This window comes from Fringilla coelebs (assembly GCF_963513975.1).
Source record: "Fringilla coelebs genome assembly, chromosome: 8".
In the NCBI taxonomy this organism is placed as follows: domain Eukaryota; kingdom Metazoa; phylum Chordata; class Aves; order Passeriformes; family Fringillidae; genus Fringilla; species Fringilla coelebs.
This window is the reverse complement of record NC_140066.1, coordinates 32958718-32981201: the sequence shown is the minus strand read 5'-3', so window position 1 is coordinate 32981201 and position 22484 is coordinate 32958718. Positions and strand designations below refer to the sequence as shown.

The window sequence follows — 22484 nt, the reverse complement described above, 5'->3', positions numbered from 1 at the left end:
GGGACTGAGTCCTTTGTTAAAAGAACTTTTCATATTGAGTCCTCCATGTGCTACACTGCACTCTTGTTTTGGTGGTCTTTTTAAAAACCCAAATCCTCACATTATAAGGTGATTAGCATTTTAACTGTTATTAATGGAGGTTTAGGAAGGAGATGGAATTTTTCCATAGCTCGGTTCTGTTAAGTTCTGTAGTTGCAAAACATGAACTTTGTGGGGGTTTTGTTTTTATTGTCACAGATTATTTTATAGCTTTGTGGACATTTCTAACATGCACTATTTATAGCACTCTTAATACACACTCACTGTTTTGAGACTGAATATTCCAACGAATATTTGAATATTTGAACATCTTCATTATCTCAATTAATATTCAACTGTGAAGGAGGAAATAGGAAAAATATTTGTTTTTTCACAGACACATGTTTAGATGAAGAGGATTTAGACATAAAATAAAATGTTGATTGGCTTTTTAATATAAAACTCAGTGCTGGGAGACACTTTCCAGCAGTGTTTTCCAGCCAAATAATCTGTTATTGTTTGTTTTGTTCCAGAATGTTTTGGGGGTTTGCTTTTTGTTTCTTCTTGACAAAGGGAATGTAATTTAGAAGTCTTCACTGGCAAGTTTTCTACTAATTTTAAGCTTCTTTGAAAATCTACAGCAAATTATGTTCTGCTGCAGGAAATCTCTCCCCTGCTAAAGCATTTTTCATTGAGCAATCTTTGTGTATGTGCTTCTAAGTACCTACTTTGTTAATAATATGTATTTCAGTGTAAAGAACAGATTTTATGCAAAAATGAAAGCTGTTAGAGTTGTAAATAAATTTTAATGTTAGTGAACGTTTCTGAGACGACAAGGTTAATTCTGAAATAACTCTATCTCGTGTAGTTCATGTTGTGAAGCTTTGCTTTTGTAAGATATGAATAAAATAACACTTTCTAATTAGGTCCCATGTCAATTCTTAATTGCATATCCTTCCAGGGGTGGAGCTGGTGATGTCCCAGGTGCTCCTCCTGGGTTAACTCTTTCTGATTCTGTGAAACTTAAATCTTGGGATGGTTTGCTCTTGGCTTGATCTCCACAGCCAAGAACAGCTTGGTTAGACTTGATCAAACTGTTTCTCTTCCATATCATGGGGAGAGGGAGGCACAGGGGCTCCAGAGAAGGGAGCTGCACCTCAGATCTCTCAGCAGCAGTGCTCAGAGTACTGCATTTGAAATACTTGGGACTCCTAAACACCCAACATTCTCTATGCCATTATTTTAAAATATATTTATTTACTACCCTGGTTGCCTCATGTTGAAATGAAGAAATAACACTTGTAGCAGGGTCAGAATATTGGGCTTTCAAAGTCTTTCCTTGCCTCAAGTCTTCCAAAAATTCTGTTTTCAGTTTGTTGAGTTCTTCTGCCAGGCTCTTCATCTCACTTGGGAGAACGTTTTTACCTAAAAGAACATTGAAGCTGAACTTTTAACTTCATTCTTAGAGAAAAAAATCACAGAACCACAGAACACCCTGAGCTGGAAGGGACCCTCAGGATGATCCAGTGCAGCTCCTGTCCCTGCCCAGGCACCCCAACAACCCCACCCTGGCAGTGCTGCCCAAACTCCTGGAGCTCCGGCAGCCTCAGGGCTGTGCCCATTCCCTGGGGAGCCTGGGCAGTGCCAGCACCTCTGGGGAGGAACCTTTCCTGAAATCCAACCTGAACCCCCCTGGCCCAGCTCCAGCCATTCCCTCCTGTCCCTGTCACAGGCAGAAGCCTGAAGCAGGCACAGAGCTGAGCTCTTCAGTTAAGGACACCGAGCTGCTCCTCATACAAATCTTAGGAGCAAACCAGTGCAGGCTGCAAAGGCCCTGTCCTTATTGACATGTGTCCCAAAACAGTATTAAAATCCTCTAAAATGTTGTTTTCTACCAAATGGGTTTATTAAAGCTGTAATTAATACAGTTAATAAAATGATACTGGTTTTTAAACTTCTACAAACAGCCCTGACCAGAGCTGTGAAGGTGTTGCCTCAGGCACACCTGCTGGGATAGGATCTTGAAGAGTTTATGCCAAGGGAGTTGCAGGGGCTGTTTCCCATTGCCAGTTGGAGCTGGGATAGGTGGGATGGGCAGAAAGGTACCTTTGGCATCCTGCATGGCCTCAGAGATGGCTCTCCTGCATGCCTGGTCAGCCTGATGGACAGCACTGGCTGCACAGATGGCTCGAGCTGCCTCCTGGCCAGGGCCACCAGCAAGGAAGAAAACAAGCAGACACTTTAAATTTACTTGACTTTTAAAGTGCTATTTGAGAACAACACATTAGTAGCACCTCAGGCTGGCACCACTGCTCCAAGCCCCAATGTCCAACCTGGCCTAAATTAGTGTTTAAGTCCTAGCCTGAAGAGTTTAGACTATACTAAACAAAAACTTATTATTAACCTTCATCAGATTAAAGCAACTTTTAGATCAAATTGAATTTGTACATGAAAATGGCTTCTGTTTGTTTGAGTAGCCAAGTTTTTAAGGAGTTCTCTAAAGTCAAAGAATGGTTGGGGTTGGAAGAGACCTTAAAGGAGGGACACCTTCCACTGTCCCAGGTGCTCCAAGCCTTGTCCAACCTGGCCCTGGACACTCCCAGAGATCCAGGGGCAGCCACAGCTGCTCTGGGCACCCTGTGCCAGGGAACAATTCCAAAGCTGTGCCCTGAAGCCCAGCAGTGCTACCTACCTTCTGCTCTGTGTCCTCCTCGTTTGGCCTCTCTGGATTTTCCAAAGCAGTGGCCAGCAAGTTCATGATCTGCTCACTAAAAAAACAAACAGAGTAAACCATGGCAATCACACAGATATACATTTCTTTTCTAATGATGCCACAGGGAAAAAAAAAAAAAAAAAGCATGGTTTCAGGGAAATTTTTAAGGCAATCAGTGAAATAATCTGAAATGAAAAACAATTACAACTCAAATTATTACAACTCAGCCTTAGCATTTCAGACAATTTGCACAGAGTTTCAGTGAGAGGGCAGGAATGCTGTGAGTTTTGAGGTTAACTCTGCAGAGGATGGTGGCTGTGAGCTCCCAACAATCCTGGATTCTGTGTAACTGCCAAAAATCACCACTGGAAATACTTTTTACTTTTTATTGTGTAGATACAATAAAAAGCTTCTACCACTGAAAATAGCACTTAAGGAAAACTCTGGGATCAATCAGTGACATACTCATCCTCTGAGATGCCATCAGAACTGCTCAGAATGAGGCTGTGCTGCTCCCAGCTGTTTTTCCTGGGATCTGGCATTTCTATTTTCCTTGCCATTAATTGTATGGTCTGCTCAGGCACAGGATCACTTCTGAGGCTGTTCCTCTGCAGGCAGCATTCCACTGGACACTCTAAAAATAACTGGCAGAAGCCCAAGGAATCTAAAAAGAAAAGAACCAGACAATTTTATCTTTAAAAAGTTCAAGTAACAATTTCTGAGAGCAACATGCAGGAGAAAGGCTCTACATGAATGAGGAGCTCCTGCTCTGCTTCTGAGCCTGACATGAACACAAATCTGGACAGGGAACAGAATTTTACCTCAAGGCTGCACAGGAAATGTCTGAGATCAAAACACAGAACCAGGGAATGGTAAAGTCATCTCATTCCATCCCTGCCATGGGCAGAGACACCTCCCACTGTCCCAGGCTGCTCCAAGCTCTGTCCAGCCTGGCCTTGGGCACTGCCAGGGATCCATCCAGGGGCAGCCACAGCTGCTCTGGGCACCCTGTGCCAGGGCATCACCACCCTCATAGGGAAGAATTCCGTCTTCAAATCCCATCTGTTCCTGCCCTGTGTCACTGGGAAGCCATTTCCCCTGCCCTGTCATTCCATGCCCTTGTCCAAAGTCCCTGTCCAGCACTCTTGGAGCCTCCTTATGTACTGGAAGGTGCTTTAAGGCTGCTCTAGGAGGGGATTTACGCGGTCTACAAATTTATAATAAAGCAGTAACAAAGTTACATTGATTGCTACTCTATAACAGGTACCCAGCCATCAGAATAACCCACGCTCCGGGAGAGCACTTGAGCGAAGGCAGCTGGAGCGCGCCGAACTTCCTACAAACATCCTCATGCGGAAGATCAGGGAATAATTACATTTGCGGGCCAGCTGGTACACCTCGTAGCGCATGCTCTGGTAATAGAAGTTGTCGTCCAGCAGGAGGACGAGCGGCCGGGAGGCGGCTCCGGCGTCCCCGTGGGCGGCGGGCAGCAGCCCCTCCCGGCGGCAGCAGCCCAGGAAGCGCGGCCAGCCCGGCTGCGCGGGGCCGGGCAGCGGCGCCCCGGTAAGCAGCGCCCGCAGGAGCGCCTCCAGGCACTGCAGCAGCTCGCGGCGGCTCTGCTTCCAGCCGGGCAGCTGTGGAGAGAGGAAGGCGAGAGATCACGGCCCCCATCGCCGCCGCTGAGCGCTCCCGGCCCCGGGCCCGACATGAGGGGACCCGACGGCGGCCCGGCCGCGTCCCGTTGCCTGGCAACCGCGGTCGCACGCGATGACGTAACACCGGCGCGCCCGTCCCGGCCAATGAGCGCAGCCGCACTGACCAATGGGGACGGGCTGGTGCGGAAGGCCTCGGGCGGGATGAGCTCGTCGTAGGCGAGCAGCGCGCAGGCCCAGCCCGGCCGCAGCGGCAGCCGCCGGCTCAGGGCGCGGCCCAGCGTGGACTTGCCGGCGGCGGGCAGCCCGCACAGCAGGCACAGCCCCACCCGGGCGCCGCCGCCGCTCCTCCGGTGCTGCTGCTGCTGCTCCGACGCCGCCAGCGCTGCCGGTCCCGCCGCTTCCGCCGGCGCTGTGCGCATGCGCCGAGCCCGCGCCACGAGGCGCCCCCTGGCGGGTTTGGTGCGCACGACAGAGCCAGGAACGGCCCCCTGAGCCCGGCCCCGGTGGGACCGGCCCGGCTTTACCCATCCTTAACCCGGCCCCGTGGGACCGGCCCCGGCTTTACCCATCCTTAACGCGGCTCCGGTGGGACCGGCCCGGCTTTACCCATCCTTAACCCCGCTCCGGTGGGACCGGCCCGGCTTTACCCATCCTTAACCCCGCTCCGGTGGGACCGGCCCCGGCTTTACCCATCCTTAACCCCGCTCCGGTGGGACCGGCCCCGGCTTTACCCATCCTTAACCCCGCTCCGGTGGGACCGGCCCCGGCTTTACCCATCCTTAACCCCGCTCCGGTGGGACCGGCCCCGGCTTTACCCATCCTTAACCCCGCTCCGGTGGGACCGGCCCCGGCTTTACCCATCCTTAACCCGGCCCCGGTGGGACCGGCCCCGGCTTTACCCATCCTTAACCCCGCTCCGGTGGGACCGGCCTCGGCTTTACCCATCCTTAACCCGGCCCCGGTGGGACCCGGTTCTGGTTTTACCTATTTTTTACCCTTCTGTGGTTTTAGTAATTTTTTACCCAATTCTGCTTTTATCAATTTTTTACCCAATTCTGCTTTTACCCATTTTTTTTACCCATTTGTGGTTTTACCCATTTTTTATCCAATTCTGCTTTCCCCCATTATTTACCCGGTTCTGCTTTGACCCATTTTTAATCCGGTTTTGCTTTTAGCCATTTTTTACCCAGTTCTGTTTTTATCTATTTTTTTTACCCAGTTCTGCTTTTAACCATTTTTTTTTACCCAATTCTGCTTTTACTCATTATTTTACCCAATTCTGCTTTTACCCATTTTTTACCCAGATCTGGTATCACATTAAGCACGAGAATTCTCTTAGGTCCTCCTCGGAGCATCAAAGGCTGAGCCATCCCCCCGTGCCCCTTTTGTGATGATCACAAAACAAAATACAAACCACATGTGCTGCCCTGAGGATTTATTTGAAATTGTAATCTAATAAATAAAATCAGTGTCATATTATAGGTCTACATGAGAAGAATATCTAATAATATCAGTTTGAGATTCTGAGGGATCAAGGAACAGGACACTTTTTTGGAAGACACAGACTTTTTGCCAGCAATCCCTTTTGGGTTCTTTTTTCCAGCTCTTCAGTGATGTGGCCATCTCAGGGGTTGGAAATACTCTCTCAGTGAGGCAATCCTGTGATTTATTCACTTTTTCCCAGTTTGCACTCTGAAGTTTGCATGAGCACAGCCAGGGCGTGCTGCAGTCCCCAAGGACAGGTGGATGCACACCCACAGCTCTGTTCTGGGCAGGGAGGTGCTCTCTGCACTGCAGTGGTGGAGACTTTCCCTGGATTTCCTGCATCCATCTCCTACACAGAGACATTTGATGGAGCCTGTTTGAAATCAGCGCTGGTTTCTAACTGTCCCATTCAGAATGACAAAAGTTAATCTGTTGCTTTTGTGGTGGAATCAGCTGCAAGGAAAAATGCCAAGCTGCCACACCCAGTAACCCCTGAACCCCTGTGGAGCTGTAGAGGTATTCCCAACATCCCACATTTTCTGTAACAGAGATGGATGGCTCCTTTCAGACTCAGGGCATGACCTCCAGAGTTTCTGCTGTCCCCAGGTGAGGTTACTTTGATAAATTACCTGAAATGGAAGCTGACCTGACTGGTGGGGTGTGAGAGGTGGGCTCTGGGCTGATGGCACTCCAGGAAGGCTGCAGCCACAATTCCAACGGGACTGCTGCCAACACCCTGACCAGGGTGTCAGGCTGTGTGCTGACTCTGTCAGGGTTGGTTCAGTTACTGCATTGTTTATTTTATCTTTTTGTTTCCTTCCCTAGTAAAGAACTGTTATTCCTGCTCCCATATTTTTACCTGAGAGTACCTTAATTTAAAATTTATAGCCATTCAGAGGGAGGGGGTTTACATTTTCCATTTCAGGGGAGGCTCCTGCCTTCCTTAGCAGAGACCTGGCTTTCCAAACCAACACACAGGTGTCAGAGCAGGGCACAGGGACTGTCCCCAAACCTGGCTCTGCAGGCCCTCCGAGTTCCTGGCAGTGTCCCGAGGAGAGGAGAGCCCAGGAGGTGAAGTGCAGATCTCCCATCTTTGAATGATGTCTGTGAACAGCAGAATTCACTTCTCTGTGGCGTGAGAGGGAGACAGCAGCGTGGAAGAGTCCTTTTCTCTGACACTCTCCCAGGTTCACTCCTGTGCACGTTGAACTCCAGGGTCTGATTTGTAAAATCTGAGGTAGAGGAGGCACAAACGCAGCCAGCAGCAAGGAGCAAAACCCTGGGTGTCACCAATCTGTGCTCAGTGCCCTTGGCACCCAGGGGCCAGGAGGGACCTGCTTTCCAAAGGCATTTTGGCTGCACAAGGAGAGCACTGGAGCATTGAAATCCTTTAATTTGTTTTTTAGGCCAGTTTTTGTCAGAATTGGTTGAGGGTTCCCAAGAAACATCTCAGACAACTGGTCTAGGTGGGACTGGGGGTCGCTGGGGTCCTGAGGAAGCTGCAGGAAGCTGGGTTTGGCCTGGCTGCCTGAAGTGTGGAAAACACATTTGGTTTAGTATTTCATGACTTGAGACAGCTGACATTTCTAAACTGGTTCTTTACCATTTTTAAACAGTTTCTAGCTTTTCCACCTAATTCTCTCTGCCCCTTCCTCTCCCTTGCAGCATTTACCTGTGTTTATGCCAACATTTTTCTTCAAGCCTTTAATCTATGATTGATGCTGCCTGAAAAATCTATTAATCTATTCATTAATCTAATTAATTCAAATTTAATTTATCTATTAATTAAATCTAATCTTTAATCTATTTCATGATGCTACATGAAAAATCCCCCTAAGCAGGACACAGGACATCAATAACTTCACTTACAGCAACATAAACATAGGGAAGATGAACTGAAGAATGTCTTAAATACTACAAACCTTGTACCAGGAAAATGCAATATGGTAAAAATATTGTGACTTGATGCAGCAGGCTGGAAAAAACATTGCAGAAAATCAGGTTAGCAGAAAACACAAAGTGTAGGTAATTCTTCAGTATTAAGCTAATGTCATTTTAGAGCTGGCTCTCATTTGCTGGGGCTTTCTTCATATTCTCCTGCAACATTTTGTTTTGATAATTTTTATTTAGTTTTATCAGAGCCCACAGTCTGGCTAAGCAGCACATCTCCAATGTTTGGCCTAAGAAGTAATAGAGATGGTTTCGATGTATCACAAAATCTGTGCAGTCTGAATTACCCAACATGAAATAATCCAAGTCTCCATCTATTTTACCTGATTATTTCCTGTTTCATGACTTGCTCTGTTGCCTTGCTTTGGTTCCTGCCCATTGCTATCCCTGAAATAGAAACCACATCATCAGGAATCCTTCAGGGATGCAGCATTTTCCAGGGACACAACTACAGCTCAGACATCTGGATTCTGCTTTGAGTCCATCCTGTTCTGGACTTGACAGGCATTTCAATATGCTCTGCCCCTGCATCCATACAATTCAATTATCAACAAAAATTAGGAAAGTACAATGGATTTTGGAAAAAATGCTTGAAAACAGACAAGTGGAGTGTCTGGATTGCACTTCCAAGGAGCAGGGCATGGGCTGTTAAACTCCCCACTGCTGCTCTTAGCAGGGCAGGCTTGTACTTTAGGAGGTGTGGAATATTTTCTGTAGATAAAGTCTTGCTGCACTGGCCTGGGGCACACTCTCTTGCTGGAATAGCACCTGTAAGAAGGGAAATACCTCTGCTGTCCTCTGCTTTTCCTGCAAAGTTTTCTCCTTATTGCATCACGTTTAAATATTGCTACAGCAGTGAGGATGGCTACAGGCAGCACCAGGAGGAAGAAAATCAGGAGCCCATCCCGAAGTGATGTATCTAGGGAAAAAGAATTGAAATCATGGAATTATAAATCATTTAAAAGCTAATTTGCTTACCACAACTGCTCTGCATGTTTGCTTTGCCTTCCTAAACTTTTAATAAATACAAAATAATTTTTCCCTTTCCCAAAGTACAAATTTAGTAAAATCCAATAAAGTTCTGCAGAAAGTAACACAGATTTTCCTCAGAAAACTATGGATTATGAACTTTGCTTTTAGACAAAAAAATGTGTAAAGGCCAGCAAAAGCTACTTCATTATCAAATAATAATGTTTGTTCTTCAAGTCAATCCATGATTTGGGTCTCATGCAATAGAAAACAAACATTGGTATGCTATTAGTAGATTATTTTTATGTTATTAGTAGATTATTTTCTCAACCCTGCGGCAGGATGAGGGTCAGTTTCAGTGTCCTACCGGTGTGAGCTGGACCACTGTCAACACTGCCACCGTATCCAGACTGGTTACAGAAAGGAGGGGCCCATCCCGGGTTGCAGTGGCAGTTCCCGTTGTTGTTACACACCTACAGCTCAAACAAGAGGGAGTCGTGAGTCAGGCAGGGACAGCCCCAGTGCTGTCACACCCCTGCAGCCCAAACACAGGGATTAGTCAAACAGCACCTCCCTGAGTGGCCACTCAAACCTCTGGCATGGGTTTGGAGTTCCATGCATGGAATTGCAGGTGGAAACAAGAAATGCTGCATAGTATTGCATAGAAATACATGAAATATTAACTGGGAATAAGCTCTCCCCCTCCATAACACCCCAAACCACTGAGGGATTCTGATACCCAGTGGTAATTCTCTCTAAGTTAACATTTGTGTTATTTGCCTGCAATTAATCACAGTGCAGAAACCTTAGTTTTACAACCTTTGGACTCCATTTTCATTTTTCACAGAGACATATATAAATCAGGAATTACAGAGTATCATCCTCGAAGGAATATTTTCCTTTTGCAATTCACCAACTCAGTAATATTAAAAAAATTCCCTTGGGAAATTTAGACAAAATGCCTCTCAATGTTAGTGCTAAGGGGTTTGCAGTGTTCTGGCAAATTACAGGTAAAGTAAATGGATTTAACTTTTAATACAGATCAGGAAAAAGCAAAGCCACCTGCTTGGTTCTTGCTTAAAAGCAGGGAATTTGCACAGTCTAGAAACAGGACACAAAGCACCATCTACTCACCCCATTATTATTGCACTTCTGCTTTACATCACAGCTGTAGCCCAGATATCTTGCATCAAGACATTCAAAACCTAAACAAGCCTGCAACAAGCAATTAGTGTCTTGCAAACACAAAACTTAAAAAAATCCCATCCTTTTGTAAATATAAGGTGGGATGTTCTGAGGACTAACAGATGTGCACTGCAGCTTCTCACACAGACTGTGCCTATTTGGAATTAAAGATACTCTGAGACAAGGTGAACAGATAAAAATCAGGATCAGTGCAATCCATTCCAGCTTTTTGCTTGCATTTAAAAAAAATATTCTTTTAAATCTCTCACTTTAAGGCTTTGTATCAAATATAGGTTTTTTTTACATTGAAGATTTTAGGGTTAGCTTTTTTTTTGTGGTGACTTACTTTTATAAATATAAGTGTATATGTTTACAAGTCTGCAGCTTTCACTTACATGTTAAGAAAAAGGACTGATACAGCATACAGTATTTCAGAATTTTATAACTTAATTTGTCTCAGGTTTGCTTAAGTGTGTGGATGCACTTTGATGGAGTAACTTGAATGACTGATAATGTAGCACCCCAGTTTTTTTAAGAGCTAATTAGTTGTTTGCATGTATTAATCTCAAAAGATTTTTATTGTGTTATGGCATGTGAACAAGAGAGCCAGGGAATGTTTTTGGAAGTTCAGAACCTTCCACCTGGAATATATTCTGTCAGGCTGCCGTGGTTCCTCTTACCTTGTTCTCTCCACAGGCTGTGCCATCATGAACTTGGGCAGGATCAGGGATGTCTGATCCCAGGTCAAAGTCAGAGGACCAGCACAAAACCCCGGATGCGTTATTGACAACGCTCCAGGCTGGGAGGTTCTGGAGACTGACAGATGTGCACTGCAGCTTCCCACACAGACTGTGCCTGTTTGGAAAAAAGGATACTCTGAGACAGAGTGAACAGATAAAAATCAGGATCAGTGCAATCCATTCCAGCTTTTTAGCTTGAATTTAAAAAAATATTCTTTTAAATCTCTCACTTTAAGGCTTTGTAACAAATATAGTTTTTTTACATTGAAGATTTTAGGGTTAGGTTTTATTTGGTGGTGACTTACTGGACAGGGCATTTCTTGTACACTCCACCTTTCATCCCACAGTTTCCAAACCTATCTCCTTTGATATTTGCTTTTTCAAAGCATATATCAGGTGCTTTTCGTGCCCCTGTACAAAAAAAATAGTGACTCACAGTAAGGTGTCTGAAAATTACCAGGAAGAAAAATTGGAAATGTGTATCAGGAGCCTACAAATGGGTTTACATTAGATGCCAACCATACCTTTGCCATAGATAGATTCACACTGTGAATCAAAGCTCTGGCACACTCCATAGTAGCAATAAGCTTTGCTGTTGCTGCATGGGTGACCATTCATGATGTAAACATCATCTGGGCAGTAGGCAGTGCTTCCATTGCAGTACTCAGGGAGATCACAGACATCTTGTTTTGCCCTGCACTCTGCTCCTGCCACTTTAAACTAGGACCAGAGAGGGAGAACACTTTCAGTACTGCAACAGAGGAAGTTCTAGAGTGAAACAAAGACAACTGGGAACATTTATAACACAAATTCTCTTCTTACATACTCTCTTACTGGTGAATGTAATTTCAAAATATGTCAAGAGCACTAGGATAGCTCTTTTCAAACATTAAAAAATCTCAGTGAATAGTAACAATTTAGTTTAATAAAGCATTGCCCACCTTGCAGTTTTTGCAGCACAGTCCTTGAGCACACTGTGAGCCAGGTGTGAGTTTGCAGGTGGCAGCATCACAGCAGGGGTTGGAGCACTCCTGAGAACATTGAAAGGGAACAGTGTTTTATTCATACAGCCAGGAAAGCACTCACCAGTCCACGTGGATGGACAAGCCAAACTTTAAATAACTGTGTCAGAGTCTCACATTCTCACATTCTCCTGCCTTAAAAAGAACCAGCAGACACTGCTGCTGTGTTTTATTTGCACAAGTCAGCAGAAAACACCTGCTTTGATGGGTTGTGGCACAGGGATGCCAATGGAACCAGGGCTTGCTGAGAGCCTTTTGGTTCATTGCTGCCTTTTCTGAGACACTTTTACCTTACCTCCCATTCTTGGAGGGACATTTTGACAATGCAAATGTGACTCTTAAAAGTCATTTTGTGTAGGCAAAGCTGAAGGGTTGCAGTTGACAAACCTACACATGTTCTATAAGCAGTCTCTGTCACGGAACAGAAATATCCACGATGCTAAAACCAGCACAAAACCCAGTGGTGCTCCCTCACACTCTGCTCTGAATTTCACTTCTTTCTCAGCAGTGCCTCAATGTTCTGTGGAGTCCAACAGCTCTTTACTGAGTCCACATCAAAATCAAAGCATGATTTTAAACTTTTACTAATATTTATTTTGATATTGCTTGAAAAAATGCAAATTACAAGGAAAACTCCTCAAATAATAATACAATTAGGCCAGTATTATATAGAATGATATGATATGATTAATATACAACAAGTATTCAGCTCAATTTCATGCATTACCTGTGGTTTGCCACAGTCACATTCTTCATTTTTATCGACCACATTATTACCACAGACAGGTTCTTTGTACACATTACTTGTTTTGGGAGGATTTCTAAGGCAGTTTCCTCCTCCACTTAGAATAAAGGCCTCAAAATCATCAGCGCTACAGGTGCTGAAATTCCTGGATCCACTGGAAAGGATAATAGTGTATTATTATAAGTATTTTGCTTACAGGAGAACATGCAACTCAAGCTCTTAAAATATTGTTGTTCCATAATAAATATTGTATTTCATAATGCTAGGAGATCATGAAACGGTTGATTTTTATTTTACTTTGCATTAAAGTGCAGTACCAGAAGTTTAAAATACTATTATAATATGAATGCTTTTAGAGGCCAGAGATGATCAGATTCTCTATTCTGGTGTCCTGTATGAAACAGGCCTTAAAAATTCTATACTGAGTCTAAAAATGTTTGATTAAAAAATGTTCTCAGGAAAACATTCATCTTAACTTGGAGTCCCTAAGAATTGAGGAATGCCCCTTCCTAGAGTAGTTTTGTCCAGTGTTCAGTTATCCTGATGATTAATACAACTGGGGATAAATAAAATATTATGATCTTTTTCTCTTAAGGGGAAGCCAAAGAATAAATGAGCCAAGAAGTTGCTTTTTAAAAAAATAACTGTTAAATAATTTGTTGCATATTTGCACAAACCCAGTGAGTACATGTAAAGCATTCTCAACAGGGTGAAAAAAACCCAGCAACACGCTATTATTTAAAAAAATAATTAAGTCCAAATATGTTTTTAGGAATGTTACAAATAAAGAATGATGAGGTCAGAAAACAGATGAAATTCCATATAAATTAATATGATGTCAAATACTAAGTCAGTGACCACCTCTGTGATGAAATTTTTCTAACAACTCCCCATGCACTAAAGCTCTTCCAGATTCATAGGTGTTTCACAGCTTGTAAGGCATAGTCACTGCAAACAAAATAAATCATTCAAATAAAATAACTGGAAATCTTACTTGTCTGTGCTGTGCATGATATAGGATGCAGGACACCTCTTGTCATCATGTTTCATCCCCAGATTGTGCCCCAGCTCATGTGCCACTACTGTGGCGTGGCGTAACATTTTGTCATGATTCAGCTAATAAAGAGAATCAAGTTTAAAACAGTGAAATTATGGAAAACAATGTTTGTACCCAGTGATTTACTCCCACCACAAAGCTCTCAGGGACTGTGAAGGCAGAATACCAAATTGTATTGCAAGGTGAAAGCAGCAAGGACTGAAAATTTGTCACTTTATTTTAGGTAGGGCCAGATTCTGCCACCCCTTCCCTGAGGATTATATTCTGGATAAGTTGGCAGCTGGTCTGGATCACCATTGCAGGTTTTATTCTGTGTGATTCTATTCTATTCTATTCTATTCTATTCTATTCTATTCTATTCTATTCTATTCTATTCTATTCTATTCTATTCTATTCTATCACTGTTAGAAACTGATTTCAAAGGAGTCCTCAACAACAAATGTACTGGTAAAGAACAGGATCTGCTTCTGAGATTGTCGACAATATTGTGGCATCCATATTTAAGGACAGGAACCTCTGGAGTTACTTGTTCTGCCCCAAGGATGGAGAAAAAATAGGTTTGTACTAATTTTTAAATTTTTTTTTGCCTCTTTACAGTCCTATTGTGAGGAACTCCAGACTTGAGACTACAGTGCATTATGCTCACTTTCTATTTAAAGAATATTTTATAGTTGCATTCCCATCCCAACCTCTGTGGTTATAAATTTCAATGGTATAAGGATAAGATTATGCAATATTGAGTTTGATGAATCACAAAAGATGACCAAAAGAATTTGCTGAAGATTAAATGAGCCAAATGGGCTTGAATTTAACAAAGAAATTGGGAAGTACTTAAGAAAAAAAAGGTGCAAAATATACACAAGTCTTTACTTAAGAAACCTCATGAAAGAAATCAGCCAACTCCACAACCAGGGTGATTTAACCAAGTAGGCCAAGGACCAGTTCCTTCCATCCCCAAATGATGATGTACTCACAGTGCTGATTGACCCTCCCTGGACATGTGAGCACACAGTACCCACAAAAGCCATTCCAATGGATCCACTGTAAGAGCTTCTCCCTCTGCAACAAGAGCAATTTGGAGGTGGTGTTAAAGATGGGTTCAAAGTTCAGGATTTCTACTAAAAGACACTGATGAGTTGGAAATATGACAAGGCAAAATTTGGTCTTCCTGAAGTCAAGAAGGAATTTATCACCACAGCAGGGTTTTATTCTAATTAATAATGAATATCTGATTAAGAGCTTGAAAATAATGATCAATCACTTAAGTCTGCTGTGTCAGTGCACTCAATTACAAAAAGGTTAAGGTGGGAAGGGACCCCTGGAGGTCACCCTGTCTCTGGAGCTGATTAACTCTTAAGAATCCATTATACTTTCTTGTCATTTTTCCAGGTTAAACCATTTTGGAAGTGCAGAGAATTTTACTCCAGGTATATTTTAATGAATATACAAGCCCTAAGTCATATACATTAACCCTGGCAGCATGGCTGGTTTTCCCACTGAATGCAGACTTACATTATGAGGTGACCAACGTCATTTCTTGAGCGCTTCAGAAGATCTTTCTGTCTCCAAGAAACAAATCTACTCAGCACATCTCCAGCTGAACCATCCATCACAGATATGTGGTTGGCATCTGTCCAAACCTCTAATCCAGCCAAAACAATCTGGATGTTTAATGCGCTATACATCTGAAAAAAAAATTATAATTAATGTCCCTCAGATATTCTAATGGAATTCTGAAAGATGACTTCATTACTACTGAGTAAACAATAAGCTGAACACAGAACATAACTTCAGTTTCTTTGAAATATATTTTTATATATTATCAAGATATGATAATTGTAATTATAAGTGAAGTATAAAATATTTATCAATTGTAAACTAAAGAAAAATATTTTGATTATAAAATGAAGCATAACTGAAAATTTTATGAAAGTACCTAAACATATCTTTTGGAAAGCAAGCTGCTCTTCTGAACACTATCATAAAATAGAAACTATTGAATCCAGGCAACTTATCTGACCTACCCCATCAACATAATTAATCAGCTCCACTGTTTCCTTTTGCACTGCAGCAGGATCAGAATTCTTCAGCAAAAACTGTAAAATACCATAACAATGTCAGGGGAGAAAAATTAGCAAAACAATAAAATGTATTTAGAGTTGGATGATATAATTACCCTGTTATGATCCACAACCACAAATAACTCTACATAGCTTTTCTGGGGCAGGACAGCTCGCTTCTCCTGCAAATGAGAAAGCACAGTAAATTAACATAATGAATTTGCAATGCTGTGTTTTGTAATGTGGCCTCAATTTGCGTTAGATTCCCCCACAAACATCTCTGTGTCAGTAATTCCCAGCAGGTCAGACACTGGGATGCATGAGCTGAAGGGCAGCTGGTGCATTTCATGTCCTACCCACAGCTGTCCTGGCCAGACTCTGCTGGGTGAGATCCCCACTGTGCTGATCCTCTGCTCCAGGATTTCCTCAGCAGGGCTCCCACCAGCTTGGTGTCCATGGAAATGAAGGCCACAAGGAAATGTCCTGCCAGGCCAATCCCACCTGCAGTGACGCTGTGCCAGAGCAAGAGCCCTGGAGATGCCTTGGATTGCAGCTCAAGGGAGAAACAGAAATATATTTACCCTGAGGAGCCTGTCCCTGCTGGAGGTACTGTTTGATGAAAATGTGTATTTCACAGACTGCTTCACAAACATCTCATGCTCCAGACTGCCATTCAGCACCCCACAGTGGAAGGGGATGCCCTGCTCATCTTCCAATTCATAAAGCACATGTTCAAATGTGCTGGATGTGTTGAGGGGCTCCATTCCATACCATTTGCCTCCAATGTAGAGAATTCCCCTAATAATCATAACAGGATGAAACATTATTTCATCATTTTCCCCTTGTGGTTATGACTATATGGATGAATAACAGCTGGATACTTAGACACTATGTTGAAATAAATTGTTATTTGCAATTATATTAATATGGGGGTAAGTTCAAATGCCCAATAAAAGATAAAACAGAACTTATTTAAATACTCAGCAAGTGTGGGCTTCTTGAATCAGTTAGAAAATGAAGGAAATAAAAGAAAATGAAGCCAAACTGATAGTAAATGAGTCTGGATTGTGGGTACAGAGCTGATGCCAAGGGGCCCTTTCAGCCCTTATCTCTATTCACTTAAAGGACTGTCAGGATATGTCCTGATTTATTGTGAGTGACATCTCTCTGTGAAGCTTCACCTGAAAGATATATAGGTGAATTTCATCCCAATTGTGATTTTATTGTATTTGCAACACAAAAAATGGTTCAAATTGGGAAATTTTTTTTTCATGGAAATGGTTTGTCTTTTGAAATGTGCCCACTCATAAGACAAAGTTGTTTGCAGGAGTGTTTTAAGTTCAACAAAAGCTTCATCAAGGTAAGGTTTTTTTCTACAAAGGTATCTCTGGTCACAATAAGTACTGGAAGCCTCAGGTCATGCCCAGTTTCTCCCTAAATTTATTACAATTTCTCTCATATTATCTTTTTTTTCCATGAAGGCATTTTGGAAAAGAGGAAAAAAATGGGAGGTGAGGGAAACTATAAAACATTTAATTAATTCCAGCTTCATCAAAAGGTGAAATATTAAAAAAATAGGAGGAGGAAATACCTTAGGCCATCACATGTGCTAAGAGCAAGTGTGGAGTCAGCAATTCCTTCAACAGTGCCATGATAATAACAGTGTGTCTGAAATGCAACAAACCCACATAATTAGTGACACAACAAGGTGGCTGCCTTCAACTGCAAACTTATTTTCTAACTAACCATATTATTTGCATGACATCAGGACTGGCTGTTAGAAGTTTACAGAACTCCCTACTTGCACAGCAATCCTGACTTTCTTGGAGGAGAATATCTCTTGACATGAGTACCTAAAGTAGCCTTTGGTCCCTTGGTTCTAGAACACAGCCAACTTTTTAGTTTAACCCATCACCATCTTTTATATTTTTAAAAAATTTTACAGTATTTTTATAAAATTATAAAATATTTTTATATTTTTAATCTACATTTCTCATCCTGCTTAAGAACTGCTCTGAGAAGATCTTGCCTGCACAACTCACCCAATTAAGTCTCACTGAGCTCATGTGCAGTTTAAAGATGAAATTAAATTTAGAAGTATTTATAAGGCAAATATATTTTTTCTTGGCTCCCCTGGTTTTTCAGAGAAAATTCTGGCACAAAGGGAATGTTTTATTATGCACAATACCTCATTTTTGGACGGTGTTGCCTGCAGTTTCCCATTTTCCCCATATGTGTACAGCTTAAAGTTGTCACTCAGAAGTTTTCTGGAAACAAAAATAAACTACTGCTCTTTTAATGGTCTAGAAACAAGAAACAAGTCGAGTCCTGGTAAGTGCTACATTCTGTTAGCAGCACACTCAATGCTGCTCAATTATTATTAAAATCCAAGCACATGAAACAAAACACTTTAAAACCAGCAGGAATTTTTGGAAAATAAGTTCTTTTGAAACTTATTAAACTAAAATATCCATAGAGAGGAATCTAAGCAGACTCAGTTGCATAAGGACCTGGCCTATTACAGGCTCAGGAATGGGGAATAAGGGAAACAGAAACATTTCTTAAAATACAACAGAGCTAAAGCTCCTCTGACCTACTAATAAAAAACTAATATTCTACTGAATTCTAATTTTTCCTAAGGATTTTCTGAAATGTTCTGTCTTGCACTGCTAATAAATAATAATCAAAATAAATTTCTTCAAAGCTAGAAAAACTATTATTCCCTTCTATTTACAAGATATTACCATAACAGTGACACTATATTTAACAGTATTTAACAGAGCTGTTTTGTAGTTGCTACAATCTGACATATAAATGGTTTCTTCTGAATTTTTTCAGAATAAAAATTCTTCTCTGTACGCAACTAACCCCAAAACAAGGCAATTCCTTAGAACACGCTATCACATACTTATTTTTCTTCAGCTTTAGGAGGTATGTTCCATTTCTGGTTTTAACTGAGTAAGAAAGATTGTCATCTGAATGCTCCTGAAAACAAAAGAAATATATCACTTAATTAGGGGATTTTTCTATTTGGTTGTGTTTTGCTTGACAAGAGAGGCCCAACTCCTGTGTATGTTTTAAGTAAAAAAACCACAAGATTCCATATTTCAAACTCTCAGCAGCAAAGTGAACATTCTCTCCTATTTAAAGTTTAAATTCTATGAATCTGCATTTTCATTTAGACAGGAGGGCACATGAATGCACTCTTTGCTCAGTACCACGTTGTGCTTTGTGACACTCCTTCTGTAAATCAGATAAACGAGTCCCAGTCGTTTATCCCCTAATTGGTTTGCACAAAGATGACTAATGTTGTTTCATTAACAGTTATTTCAGTAAATGAACTCGGTATCTGGCACAAAGGTAAGTTACCTCAGAACTGAAGAATTAAGGCTCAGGTTTCTCTTTTAACTCATCTCTTAACCTGTGCCACTCTGTGGGACCATTTTTGTCATTTGGGTGCTACATGGCTGAAATTCTCTGGTTCTTATCCAAAGACCAGAACGTGGACAGCATGGATGTTAGCTCAAGGTTCAACATCTAATCTGACTCAGAAGAAATTAAAATATGCTTCATGTCCTTTCTCACTTCTGTTTTACAGGGTCATTAACAGGGTTAGAAGTTTGGAAGACACTCAAGAGTACAATCACAGGCCTTGTGGGGACAAATTCACTTAAAATTAGTTGAACATACTAAGAATCAGAAGAGAGAGTGTGGGGCATATTTCATTACAAAAATCCCTATATACCATCCATCGTGTGTGTGCATAATGAAGGACAGTGTTTTGAAAAATATGAACAATCAGAAAAAAAGAAAATATCAGAATAACAAACCTCATGAGAAAATGGAGGATGTTTCTCTCTGCCTGTCAGACTTTGAGGAACGATTATTTCTAATGTAGAAAGTCTGGATGTGTGTTCAGCAGAGACACCTGAAAATAAAGTTTGAAATTGGTAAAGAATCAGAAAGGATAAGGCATTATGTTGGCCCCTGCACAGTGGTGATAGCCAAAAGCCTACTCTGATTCAGCCAGCAATGAAGAAGGAGTGAAACAGTTCAGGAATGACTTTAAAAAAAGTTACTTCAGATTAAAGCTGGGGTCTTCTGAAGCACACAAAGAAAAACTATCAAAGCATTTAAACAAAATCCTAATTCTCTCATATTCTGGATTATTAACTTTGTGACTTTATCCTTTTTTCTTCCATGACTGACACTTTTAACCTGATGTACCACAGGAAATTGGTGCAGCTGGCCTTCTCCTTTCTCCATTCTCCTGAATAAGGAACACTTTTAGCTGTCCTCTGGATACAATTTGTCCCCCTCCCTTCCCTTCCTTTCCTTAGAAAAGGTGGCTCACCACGCTGCCTCCTGCCATTGCCTAATCTTGCATTTTGTTTGTTCTAGCAACCGTCAGATCTTTGCAAAAGGTTTGTAGCCTTTTACATGATATCAGAATTATCTCCAGAACAACCAATGCTAATGCAGGAAGCTAAAGATAAGAAGGCTGCCAAGTATCTGGTTTCAGGTAAGTGGTTTTATAAATACAAAAACAATCTCCAGTGACTTTAAAAAATTGTGTGAAGTTGAATTAATCTTCCTTTTTCTTGTCTGCTCATCAACAGGTTTGATCAACAGAGACACAACCATTGCTTTTAAACAGAATCAACAATAATATGAGTTTTAACAATGGAAGAGGTTTCTTCCTTATTAAATTGTTCTTTTATAAGGAAACAAAGAAATTTCTTCACATTTATAGTAGTACAAAGTCACCCTCAGCTTCCCCATTCCTGTGATAGGAATTCATAATTGCAAAAGAGTTACACAATCACCCATTCAAAGTGAGGAGGGTTCTCCAGTGTAATGATGATCTCTACCTGTTAGATAGCATCAGGATTTTTAAAAGCTAGGTGCAGGTAGCATATATTTAACAGTACAGGCTGCAATTGCAATCCAAATGTGGAAGCTGATATTAGCAAACCGGTCTGCAAAGAATATCAGTTGTGATTTTGCTCTTAATCTTCAATAATTTTATTATCTAAATCACAAAATCCATTCTGTTTCATGAGTCAAGTGTATGTAGAACTAACCATGGAGATGCTCTTTTAACAATTCAAATTTTGAAACTTGAAAACAGGAAACTGTCTTTGATGCATGTCATAAAAATACCAGTTTCTAAGAAACATTTCAGGTGTTACACTTAAATCTAAAATGTGAAACCAAATCATAAATGGAGATGAGTTGATGAAAAATTCCAATGAAATTGTAGGAATTTCCCTCACATCAGAGAAGAAGAAATGTTTTCCTACAGTTTCTACTATTGATGAGAGCGACAGCATCTGCAGTTGTCACAACCAGAAAATGATGGATTTACATACCTACGATATCCAGGAGGAAAAAATCCCACAAAGAGCTCAACTATAAAAAGTTTCAGCCTGTAATCTTTTCCAAGATTCTCTCAATGAGCAGGGCTGCACAAGGAGAGCTGTGGCTCACTGTTAAAGGTGCATGATTACAATCAGGGTCAAAGCAGACGTGGAAAACTTTCTGAATACATGAAAAAAGAAAGCTTACCTTTTATCCAAAAAGGGTTTCCAGTAAAAATTAGTCCAAAAGTGAACAAGAAGAAGCTGTGCATTAACATGACTTCCCAGAGAAACTACTCCAGCACCTGACCTGGCTCTGGCTGCTCTGCATGGAACCAGAAGACTGAGAACCATCTGCTCTGAAGGTAAACAACAGAAAAAGCTCTTTGATACTGCATCTCTGCTGAGGAAATGGGAAGTAAAATTTAATCCACTAGGCTTGTGAGAAAACTGGTCAGACAGCCTAATGCAAATAAAAAGCACCACATTCTTAAATGCTGATTGGTGAGTGCCGTGTCAGGATCAAACTGGTTTATTCTAAAGGACTTTCATCCCACAGTGAGATCTTATGAGATTAGAAACATAAAGTATTGCTACTGACAAATGCAGTGTTTAGGATGTTTATCCTGGCTACTGTCAGCTCAATGAAAAACTAGTCAATTTACTCTTTGAAATTTTCAGCTTCTTGTCTTCCATTATTTTCATCTTTACTTTAAAATACAATGCATATGAATATATGAAAAATCCCAAAACAGAAGTTCTACCCAGTCCCTTCTATGTTAAACACAATTCTCCTCACCAGAAATCCGTAATTTTGTGCAGATCATTGCTCTTCCAGGATCAGAGTCATCTTCCACGTAACCACATTGTCACCAAAAGCAGAAAATAAATGCTTCTAAAACTGGATGAGTTTGCAACGCATTTCAGAAGTATCACACGCATTTAGAAACAGAAAAATGAGGCTGAGACAACACACTCAAGCATTTCCATTAATTAATTTTAATTAATTCTTTGATTAAAGCAGAGAAAATCCAGTTTTCCATTGCTGATAAATGCTATAAAACAACACCTTAAGTGGCGAAAAGCAGAAGGCTGGCTGTGTTTGCAGTATTAGTTTGTCAAAGCCCTTTCAGGTCCATTTCCAGAGTGTCACAGACTGAGAACAGCCTGAACATTCCTGCACTGAGCACTGGCGGAAGCAGAACTTGACACCCTCATTCCCTGGGTCTGTCTGCCACAGCCTCAGGAGCAGCATTCCCCAACTCCAGAAGGTGAGATCCTACTGAAAATTAAATGAACCCCATCTTTTATTGATGGCCTCTTTTATTCATAGCCTCTCTCCTGTGTGGTGCACTATCAGGACACAGCTCGGGAGAATCCTGCTGCTCCAAATTTTGACATATTAGCAAGTTTCACAGAATCCAAGAATCATTTCAGTTGGAAAAGACCTGTGGGGTATTGAGTCCAACAGGGGGGCCTGTTCAGAGCTGGATCACACTGTGGGGGAAGAACATTTTCCTAATAC

At 41.6% G+C, this 22484-nt stretch overlaps 2 protein-coding genes across 2 annotated transcripts; both read right to left on the bottom strand.

The window, feature by feature from the left end:
* Window positions 1-1130: 1130 nt before the first annotated feature.
* Window positions 1131-4805, bottom strand: PSTK (phosphoseryl-tRNA kinase; the record flags this gene model as incomplete). The annotated part of the gene is made up of 6 exons (XM_084210181.1): window positions 1131-1443; window positions 2125-2218; window positions 2711-2786; window positions 3197-3395; window positions 4107-4365; window positions 4551-4805. 6 exons carry the CDS (start codon window positions 4803-4805, stop codon window positions 1256-1258), a joined length of 1071 nt encoding a protein of 356 aa, XP_084066307.1. The 3' UTR covers window positions 1131-1255.
* A 2515-nt stretch (window positions 4806-7320) lies between these two features.
* Window positions 7321-21237, bottom strand: LOC311156330 (disintegrin and metalloproteinase domain-containing protein 9-like; the record flags this gene model as incomplete). Its single annotated transcript, XM_084210180.1, has 20 exons — window positions 7321-7399; window positions 8608-8740; window positions 9158-9263; window positions 9925-10005; window positions 10656-10830; window positions 11021-11126; window positions 11240-11435; window positions 11657-11746; window positions 12465-12636; window positions 13477-13598; window positions 14514-14598; window positions 15052-15224; window positions 15564-15635; window positions 15716-15781; window positions 16181-16397; window positions 17191-17267; window positions 17788-17866; window positions 18508-18584; window positions 19430-19527; window positions 21168-21237. The coding sequence occupies 20 exons, from the start codon at window positions 21235-21237 to the stop codon at window positions 7321-7323; spliced, it is 2274 nt and encodes a 757-aa protein (XP_084066306.1).
* Window positions 21238-22484: the final 1247 nt, after the last annotated feature.